This window comes from Centruroides sculpturatus, unplaced genomic scaffold (genome assembly GCF_000671375.1).
Source record: "Centruroides sculpturatus isolate CEXI.00-Female unplaced genomic scaffold, Cexi_2.0 scaffold333, whole genome shotgun sequence".
Classification (NCBI taxonomy): Eukaryota; Metazoa; Arthropoda; class Arachnida; order Scorpiones; family Buthidae; genus Centruroides; species Centruroides sculpturatus.
Genome location: NW_019384637.1, coordinates 222406 through 233628, shown reverse-complemented (window position 1 = coordinate 233628; position 11223 = coordinate 222406). Strand labels below are relative to the sequence as shown.

General features: G+C 32.6%; 1 protein-coding gene across 1 annotated transcript in view; it reads left to right on the top strand.

The window, feature by feature from the left end:
• The first annotated feature begins 2517 nt into the window (after positions 1 to 2517).
• LOC111625875 overlaps positions 2518 to 11223 on the top strand; it is a 68504-nt gene continuing 59798 nt past the window's right edge. The window contains exons 1-3 of the mRNA XM_023369125.1: positions 2518 to 2678; positions 8715 to 8829; positions 10342 to 10488. Coding sequence (XP_023224893.1) covers positions 2552 to 2678; positions 8715 to 8829; positions 10342 to 10488 — 389 coding nt within the window. The 5' untranslated portion in view covers positions 2518 to 2551. The remainder of the gene's footprint in view (positions 2679 to 8714; positions 8830 to 10341; positions 10489 to 11223) is intronic.

Genomic DNA, 11223 nt, shown 5'->3' with positions numbered 1-11223 from the left:
AGAAAGGTTGGCGACCGCTGATCTAGAAGACACAAGATGAATACATTTCATTCTTTGCCCCATTTTACGGTAATATATTAACAACGAGGTTGCCAAACCGATTATTGACAACATTATTGAGCTCAACGCAACTACGTTGAGCTCAATTATCACGATTGGTTACAAAAATTTTATTTTATGGTGGACATGACTGCGCAAGAAACTGCAAGGAAAGGGAAATAAAGCTACAGTCGACCCCCTATAACACGGTAGATGCGTTCCGCTTTTTATGAAATTCATGTTCTACGAGTTCTTAAATACATGAGTCAATCACAGCCCGGCACGTATGCAGTTTACGGACTACGGCTATTTGAAAGGTTTTCTTCCATAAAATTAATCGATTCTAGACTAATTTGATTCAACATTTCCAAAACACGTATAATTTTTGGAAATAATCCGTATAAATTATGCTATAAACAAAAAATTGTGGCGTCATCGAACAGTGAACACTTACCGAGTGTGCACTGTTCGACGACGCCATTGCTTAAGCTTGTTTTCGTCGTGGAGCGGCTCATCAAACGGTGGGTACGTGTTTCCTGATAAATTATTTTTCTGCTAAAAATTCGCTGAACTTTGGAAACATCATTAATATAAATATAATTTTTATATCCGTTAAATAATAAATGGTTTTTAGTAGGTCCGCTGCTCGTTTAAACTCAACGGTTTGTGCAATATCGGCTATTGACCTAGATTCGACCAATCCTGTCGCGACACGAGTCGGCGATGACGTTTTACTGCATTTTACGAGTTTCTTTTAGCGTGTTTAAACGAATACGGTCGCAATTTTTTTCGCCGTTATATATGAATCTGCATTATATGCCGTTTTATAGGGGGTCTACTGTATTTTGCTTTTAGAAGTACAGTAGAGCGTCGTTTATCCGAAAGCCGGTTATCCGAAAGCATTCCAGTCGGCAAATTTAAATTTTCGCTAGTGCTGTGGCGCTGCAATCTTTGGCTATATCTTGGGCTACTCCAATATTTTTTTTGTTGATGTGTGTGTTTTAGCTGGCAGCACTGGCACATTTGTGTGGTGTTTTTCTGAGGACTGTGTGGTGCTGAATCGAACGTTTTTGATACTAGATTAACTTGTAAAGTATAATTTTTTTTGTTTTTATATTTTTCAATATATTTATTTTGTTTGCAAAAAATAAAGAAATAATTTTTTACGATACAATTGCCATGATTATTATTTTAAAAAGTTTACGTTAGGCTTAACATCGACGAAAATTCAACGCGAAGCAACACGCAACGGAGAAAAATTTCAACATGGGATAGGTTAATATATTTTTTCGTACATAATCGGTTATCCGAAAAATAAGTTATCCGAACAACCCCAGTCCCCAATCGATTCGGATAAACGACGCTCTACTGTACTTGCTTTTGAACAAAAATTATGTTTGTTTATTGCAGACTTATAGAGAAAGACACTTGCTATATTTTCCTGTTGAAGAAATATCAACAGGATCATATTTCAATAGATTTGATATATTTCGCGCAAATAGTGGTAAATATGAAATGGAATTTGGTGAGAGCAGCGCCATATTGAACAATCATAGGCACAAATAAGGTGGAGTGCCCTTTAAGAGTAGGCTGTTTGCTTAGTTAGTTATGGCAACGCAACACTTGGGCGATCTGCGTAGGGGATGCCTTCCGGAAGGTCTTTTTAAGGTAAACTGGCCCCTATTTAGGTGTTACAGATGTGGAGAAAATCAGGAAAACTCCACGTGGCCAACCTGTCAGAGCGAGATACGAACATACGACTGAACTCCTAGTGTTCAGGGAACGAAGACCGCTTGGCCACTGGTGGGTCCCTAAGAGTAGGCAAATTTGATGATTTAGAAAATTTATACAAATTACTGTACTTAAAAAATATGTTTTTAAAAATTTTTCTTATTATTGTAAAGGTGTTAAAGCTTAAAACATTCTTATAAATTCATATAAATTTAATTAAATAACTCTTTATTTTATAAAATATAGACAACATACATTAAACGTAATACGTTTAAATTAAATAAAGCAAACTTATAAAAAATTATACTGTATAAAACATTTTCGTGCTTTTTTATCTGCAGAATTCTTTATTATATCTTCGATATTTATTTCACGTAATACATCACGTTCTGTACTCATGAGTCATGACTGTTGAATAATTTAACGTTATGAACGTTCTTGTGTCATGGATGTTCGCAACACATTTTTAATAATGAATAGTTTAGAAAATGATCTTTCACCAGTCACATTAAATATCATTAGCGTTAAATATATTCTCAAGGCCATTTAAACATTTGGAAAAGATTCTCGAACTTCTTTTTCTATAATTAACAATACATTGCTTGCTCTCTACTAGTTTTGAAGCGAATTGCAATAATGAAGTTCATCGTAATCCGAGTTACTATTTACGACAAAGCATCAGTGATCCTATTTCGAAAGTATACCGTTTCGCCCAATAGGAATATAGTCTGGAAAGTTTCAAACGGTTCCAGTTATCTCCGACGCGAGTTTCGGTAATAAAATGGAAGAGAGAAAAAGAAGGCGTCGTTTTACTTCTTCCGAAGTAAGGGCGTTGAGAGATGGAGTCCAAAAAAGAAAAATGATAATAGAACGGAGGATAAATCCAACTGTTACTTCTGGCGGAAAAGGTAATTATTGGAGATTAGGTCTAATCAGTGGCGTAGCGTAGTGGGGGCGGCAGAGGCGACCCGCCCCGATTGGGACCGATTGAAAATGAGCACGGGGAATAGTGTTACCATCCGGACAGTCCGGGAATCCACTCACCGTCCAGGTGAACTATTAACCTCTTCATCTCGGGCCTTGTATTTTATAATAACTTACTGTATCCTGCTACTATTGCATTTTTGTAACTTCGGTATTTGTATCTGTTCATTATTTCTTTTCTTTATTATTATTATTTATTATTATTACTTTTATTTTATGTTAACTCAATTATATTTCTATATATATCTCATGTATCTCCTCATATACTGTAAACCATTGTATTACCTATATTACTACCCGGTTATGCTATGCAGTACCAGGCATGTACCACTATGGTATCTTAATAAAACAAATGAATGAATGAAATGAATGCCCACAGGGCAGAAAGAGTTTTAAAAAGCCCAAAATTAACAAATATACATAAAAACAAAGATAATGATTATATAGAATTAAAAATACACTAAATAAATACAGTACATATAAAAAAAACAGTATAAAAATTCTTCAAAATACAGTCGACCCCCTATAACGCAGCAGATACGTTCCACTTTATACGAATTTCACGTTGTAGGAATCCTTAAATATATGAACCAATCACAGTCCGTCACGTGTGGAGTTTACGGACTACGGTTGTTTGAAAGGTTTTCTTCCATAAAATTAATCGATTCAACACTTCCAAAACACGTATAATTTTTGGGAATAATCCGTATAAACTATGCTATAAACAAAAAATTGTAGGATTACTTACAGAGTGTGCACCGTTCGACGACGCCATTGCTTAAGCTTGTTTTCGTCGCGGAGCAGCGCACCAAACGGCTGGCACGTTTTCTGATAAGTTATTTTTCTGCGAAAAATTTGTTGAATTTTGGAGACATCATTAATAGAAATAATTTTTATGGCCGTTGAATAAGAAATGTTTTTTTCACAAGAAATGTATAAAATTACAGTACTGTATTAGACTTACAGTACCTAATTTATATACTGTACAGACGATAGTAAACTCAACTTACCCGCCTAAACTCTCTGTAGCGTGTAAGTAGTTTGGCTGCTCGTCAGGGCCGGCCTTCTCTATAAAGGGGCCCTGTTGCAACAAACTATTTGGGGCCTAAATTTTTTGTAAAGTAAAAAAAAATTACAAACACGAACATATATTACTAATGCATGTTTATTTAAAGCGTGATTTTGTTTTTTGCTAATACATTAACTACTTCAGAAAAATTACAATTTTTTGCAATTTTTTTTTCGATTCTTAATATAGCAAGTGCATTTAAACGTTCTGCACACATGCTGGACCGAAGATAATTCTTTATTAATTTTAATTTGCTGAAAGAGCGCTCAGCACTTGCTATAGTAACTGGCAACGCAAAGAAAAGTTTTAACACAGTTAATACATTTAGAAATAACTCATTATAATTATTATTTAGTATGTATTGCATATGTCTTGTGCGTTATTTACATCCCTTTCATTCAAAATCACATCCCGTAGCAAACCAATTTCCTGGATTAGGTTTTCATCTACATCTTTGTTATAAAACTTTACAAAGTTTTTGGAACATTTTTCTAATTCATGTTTTTCTAAGGTTTTTATATCAGTGATTAATTTGAAATCAGAAATAATATTTGGTATACTTTTAAATCTATCTTCTATTTGTACAATAACAATATCAATTACAGTGTTAAAAAAATAACATCTAAATTCCTCTACCGGGTTTTCTATAACTTCATCTTCTGCTATTTAGGAATATAACCTTTTTCTTTTTCGTATTCGTTTTTCAGGAAAATGTTCTGAAATATTCAAATTACGTGCTAACACTTTTGCTTCATCTAAAAATGTGTTAAATTTTGTTCTTAAATTTTGGATTTCAGTTTTAATTTTATTGACTAAATTAAAAGCAGACTCAAGAATAATTATTTTCGCTTGAAATAGTATATTGATAGCGTTAATTTTAGACAACATTGCAAACCATACTGTTAAACATAAAATAAATGGCATTTCTTGTATTGAATCCAATAGACTTTTAGCTTCGGATACTGCTGTATTATCGTTACTTATATCAATAAATTTTCTAGGGCATTACAAGTTTGTTCAAACTGTGTATACCCTACTTTAACCGAATCTATTTTGGCTTCCCAACGAGTTTTACATAATGGTTTAAGAGTAATGTTTAAATGCTTTTTTAGAATTTCCCATCTCTTCGTAGATGCAGAAAATAAGCAATATGAACGTTGCAATATCTCCAAAAAATTTTTACAATATGTTCTTCTGGAAGCGGAATCACGAATTATTAAATTAAAAGAGTGTGATAGGCAAGACACATATATTGCATGAGGGATTAGCAATTATTCTAGATTGTACACCTTTATATTTCTCTTTCATGTTGCTAACGTTGTCGTATCCCTGCCCTCTACAATTCATATCTAAATCAAGCTCACTTAATGTTTTCAATAGACTTTTTGCTAGTCCTTCTCCAGTCACATCAGTTGCTTCAATAAACCCTATAAATGACTCATTTATAATTAATCTTTTCTCTTCAAAATTTACATACCTAATAATAATTGAAGTTTGTTCCTTATGGAAAATATCAGAAAAATCAGATTTTATTCACTCTTGGATACAACTGACCTAGGGTGACGACTACACAAGAACTCACTCAGACATTCGAAAAGTATGTAGGAATTTCTATCTTTGACCTGACACAGATCAAGTTACAACAGATCAGTTATAACAGTTCTCTTTGATTCTTAGAACGGCTAATCCTACCCAGAGACAATAACGGTCACCAGAAAGTTCCAGAAATAAGACAGACAAAAAGAGATAGAAGAAATTATAAAATAAACATTGAAACTACGACTATATACAAATATACAAATATATATACAAATATATATATTGGCAACATCGTTACGACGGCCGGGTCGAAACACGGCCAGTCACCACCTGAAGCAGACCTCGGTGGAGGTCGAAAGTACTTGTGGAATTTACTAGTGACATAACACTCGTAAAAAGGTTTTTTCGTGGATTGTTAATATACATATTATTTTATATGGCCGACGGCCACAGTATTATTTTCATTTCTTAAAGCGATAATGTTGAGGCCCCCTCAATCGCGGGGCCCTGGTGCATAGCATCCGCCGCACACCCCCCGATGGCCGGCCCTGCTGCTCGTCCACTATCGGTCCAGATTCGACCAATCCTGTCGCGACACGATCGGCGATGACGTTTTACCGCATTTTACGAGGCTTTTTAGCGTCTTTATACGAATACGGTCGCAATTTTTCGCCGCGATATACGAACCGCATTATATGAAACCGCGTTATAGGGGGTCGACTGTAATTTGTTTCCGAAGAAATGCTTTTCTTTGATGTTATTTGTTAACCGCTTCTGACAAAATAATTAACGATGCTACAATACGTTGTTCCAAAGCATTTCCTTTTCCTAAGTTGGAAATAACTCGTAATTCATAGTTCATAATTTATAACTCGTACTTCATAAGTCTTAACCACATTTATTGGGCTGCAAGTTTGAAATTGCAGACCTGTAAATTCCTATCATATGTCTGTCTTTAATCTCGATAACGGTATTAGATAGATGAAAGTCAAGATCAGATATGAAAAGCGTAGGGGCAGGTAGCCCTGATTAACTACATATAAACTTATGGTCTAGACCGGAATTTACGTTACGTATTTTAATTTAAAAAAAATTTTCCCTGAATGGAGTTAAATAAATGACCTGCACAACTCTGTTGTTATCAGGAAAAGTATGATGTAAGGAGCATGAGATTATTAATTAATTTGAGATGGAGAACATATATTTTAAATTAATTAAATTAAGATTATTATTTATATATTCTTTACTAATATTTACAAAAAATAAAAAATATCCGCCAAATCGTATGCTCGCTAAGCGTGCAAAAATTTTTAAGTTTCTGTTGCCCAAGTGACGATCACTCAGTTGTCGTGTACCCAGTAAAACACACTCCATGTCGTAATACAGTGGGTGATCGGTTAACGAACATAATCCGTTCCAAGACCTTGTTCGCTATCCGAATTGTTCGTTAACCGATCATCGATTTACCATAGGTTTCTATGGGAATTTAATTAATTCGTTCTAAAGACCCCAAAAAATAAAAAATATATACTTTCTTACTACGTTTATTTATATGTAATAATAAAAATACATACACACACAGTCTTGCATTTTTATTAGTCATATTTTTTTCCGTTTCAAATGGTTAAAGAATATGTCTAATGTCAATTGCTTTTCTCTCTTCTTTAGGATTTTTCGTAAGTAATTAATAGCATTGCAATTGTAGAAATCCCCAAGCCTCAACCTGGTTTAGATGCCATTCTAAGACCGTTGTTCTGACATCCTCCCACTTCTTCAAAGGATCTTTAATAACAGATATCGGCATTAATCCTCTTTTTCAGAAAGAATCATATCTCGCCGAGATTCTTGGTGTTCTTCATTCAAGAGTTCTTGGCGTTCTTCTGTCTTCAGATCCGTTTCAGGTTCCATTATGAACTCTTCGATGTTCTTTATTTCTCAGATGTGATTTTTGTTACTCCTTTAGCTGCTTGAGTCTTCTTGATTATACAGTATTTTTCTTAAATAAGATTGAACTGCGGCCTACTGTAGACCTGTTCACGCCATACTGCCCAGCAACATTAGGCATCTTCTGCCCACTCTCTACCTTTGCTATTATACTCTCACCTTTCGAAAAGAAAAACAGACGCAAAACTTAACGAGTGCCTACCCGACAGTCTCGCGAATACATAAAAGAATTGTTTTGTCAGAAAAATAAAAGGCTGGAATTACAAGGGAGAGTTTCAAAGTTCGGAGGAATACTATCCGATCGGTATATACCGGCTTGAGCGTCGATGTCGACGTTTCCCACACTCCGAAAAGTTTCGAATTGTTTCCCGAAGACATGGGAAGACCAATCGATATTCATTAATTTACATCGCTTCTTGTGTTTGTTCTGTGAGGTGTTCGTTATCCGATCATGTGTTCGTTGTCCGAACATAAAAATCTTTTGCGAAAGTGTTCGTTATCCGATTTGTTCGTTGTCCGATCTGTTCGTTAACCGATCACCCACTGTATAATGATGCCTATTTACAATGTTTCCGGTTATACAATTTTGTCTTATTTCAACTTACGACGAACGTTCGTCGTAAGTCGCGTTATAACGCTTTCGTGAATCCGGGCCATAAAGTACAAAGAGTTAGAAATTTTTTTAAAAAATATTTATACTGTGTTTTTCTTTATATTATTTTCAAATAATTAATTTTAGTTTATATTTATTATTTTTCACATCGACTGTTTTCTATTTCTTCGAGGATCAAGGTACAAAGATTTTTTAAAACACTTTCCGCCCTTTTGGCATTAAGAGGGTTTCTAGCAAGCTTATTATGGATTTGGCCAGACCCACAACGGGGCGGCCGGGTGATGAGGGACGGGGACCAATATATCGAAATACAATGATTATCTTTAGGATATCGTGACTTTACAAGGCTAGCTCTTTTTCAATGTTGCAATATAAATACAAATAAATTAATTTAAAAAAATTTAATAGCATCGAGATTCGAGTGACAACCTGATTTTGCATGTATATACGTAAAACTAAATATATTTGGCTTTTTATATATTCCGGCAGTGCTTTTTGAATATCTGTAGCACATAATAGAAAATTTGACTTTTATCACTCTCGTATCTTAATTAATTATAAAGAAGCTGTGCTCGATACTATTAAAATTATGTCAAAATTTGCGAATTTCGAAATAAAATCATATTAGTATTTTACAGTTGTTAAATATATACTTTACAAATGAAAAATTAGTGTTTTTTACTGTGACGTCATTCGACCTCTGTGACGTCTGGTTTGAGACGTTTTGATTTTGTGCGTGTTTCTGATTGCCGAATGGTGTCGGATCTGTTCAAAGTGTTTTCTCTTTATTTTTAGTCATCAAACTGGCATCTTATTTGGATGGAAGATATTTGACGTCCGAAGACGAAGAATTCGTTAGATATATACTTTCTGATGTCGAGCTATTCTTATCGGATGCTAGAGAAGACAGGTAGGTCATTTTGTTTTTGATTATACTTTCCCTTCGTCGTTTCCGATTCCAAGCTTTTGATCATCATTCTATAACACAATCGATTCAAAGACATTCTGTAAAACAATTTAGCGAAAAATTGATGTCGGTCAGTACACAACATACATTGACACATTTCCAAAAATGTCTTAGAACATTTGTATAGAGTTATTACGTGTTTTTATAGTAAAAGAAAGGTAAGTTTTACAGAACCATTAATTTATAAAAGCTAACTTGATGCAGATTGTCCACTTTTGCAATATTAGATTTTTAATCTATTGACTCAAAGCTAACTATAAATAGCTGCTATTATTATTTTTAGTTCATGTCGTTGGAGAACCTTGACACTAAGAAACTTAAATGTTTTCTCCTGTTTTCTGGGACTTAAGTGACATATTTGCCTACTATCTGATGTTTGCATTACTTTCTGTTTATTGACACTTTTTAAGTTTGCTGATCGGGCAAAACACTTGTCAATCATTATTATGAACATATTTGAGGTATTGAAAAATCTCTACCTTTTCCTTAAAATAAAACATTGTGAAAATTTAACTATTTGTGTTAAATAAATTATCATATTGTCCTTAGAAAAAAGCTGAATTGTTTTTTTCTTGAAATATTTTTATTAAAATTTAAAAAATATATATTTTATTAATAACAGATCTTATTGAAGAAGCTGAATAGATCATAATAACTAATAAAGCTGATATTCTACCAATTAGAAGAATTTTGGTATAATTCAGGTCTATCTTAGTCAATTCACTGTTCTCAACTTTTTATATTGTCATCTGGGATCCTGATATCCTCTAAAAACTACAGTGTGAAAGAGTAGAGTTTAAGAGGTTTCAGGCTATTGTATCCCATCAAGTGAGATTGGCTTCAGGAAGGCCATCCAGTGTAAAACTCAATCAATACAGGATATAATAAATTCCAAGATCCCAGGTTATCCCCAAAGGAGCTATAAAATGAGAATCATTGTTGATAATTTCATTATAGAACTATAAAAACTTCCTTTTTATTTTTACACTGTATGAATAAATAATGTATTACTTTTACTTTTTGTAGATATAATAGGAATCATTTATTTTTGTTTTTTACTTGTAATTTCCATCTTGTAAACTATTAAGAGAGTCTACAATGATATATCCTGGTAGTAATAGATTGATATCCAGGCCACAGTAATCCATGAAAATTTTTCAGGATTGAATACAGATTCAAATTTAGGTTCTTCAGAACGTCATGTATTTTAGCTGCTTTAGCCCCTGTATCTTTGACATATTTATTATTATTATTTGCATTAATGCATTATTTCAAATTCATAACATGTTTTAAAAGTGCAACTGAATAAACTCTCATAAATTACTACATACTATAAGGTTTTGATTGGAATGTTAGATTAAATGAACTTTTAATTATGAAAATTTTTATGTATGAATAATTTGTTATATATTATTTATTTTTAAAAGTTTATTAAAGTCCTTGTGTTTTTTTCAGTGTTTTGATATTTCCACCATTTTTAAAATACTATCGATTTTTGGTACATAAAGTGATAGAAGAACATTTTCCAAATCTTAACAGTTTTTCCATTGGTAGAAATGATTCCAGAAGAACTGTAATTTGTTTTGAAAAGATTTTAACAAGGTAAAGAAAGATCTTTTATTATAATTTTTTTACATTAAATTTTTGTTTGTATTTATATTATTTAACCATAATTGTGATTTTTCTGTATGTAGAATATGACATTATCTATATTAAAAGTTTATTGGAAGTGTGATTTGTAAAAAAAATTGTAACTAAAAAATGTTTTTTGCAGTGTATATTATGAATTTATTCATTGAATATAATTTTTTAAAAATAGCAAAGATAAATTAATCTATAGCAAATAAATTATATAAATGTTTTAGCATGTCAAAAGAGAAAAAAGAATTGAATATAAATGAAAATGTTTTTATTTTCCAACAAAGGTACACATTTGTTCTAATTTCATAACTTATAAAAACTAACTACCAACCTACATAACATAACAACTTCTCTCTAAACATGACTTCTAACTTTTTCTTAAATATTTATACAGTGTGGGATTAAAAAACAAATTATTTTCAAATCATTTATTTTTCTAGATATAAAAAAATTCAATGACAGTTTTTTCAAAGTACTGATTGAATTCACACACATATTTGTGATTTTCATGAAATAAAACAATGGCATTAATGGAGTCAACAATTAAAAACAGTCATCTTTGGAAGATTGTTTTTAATTGTTGTCAAGTTTCCCTGAATGTCTACTACATCTTCAAATGTATTATTTGAAGATGCAGTGGATATTCAGATATTAAAATCTGGAAAACCAAAAAGCAAATTTGGGGAACTAAAAATA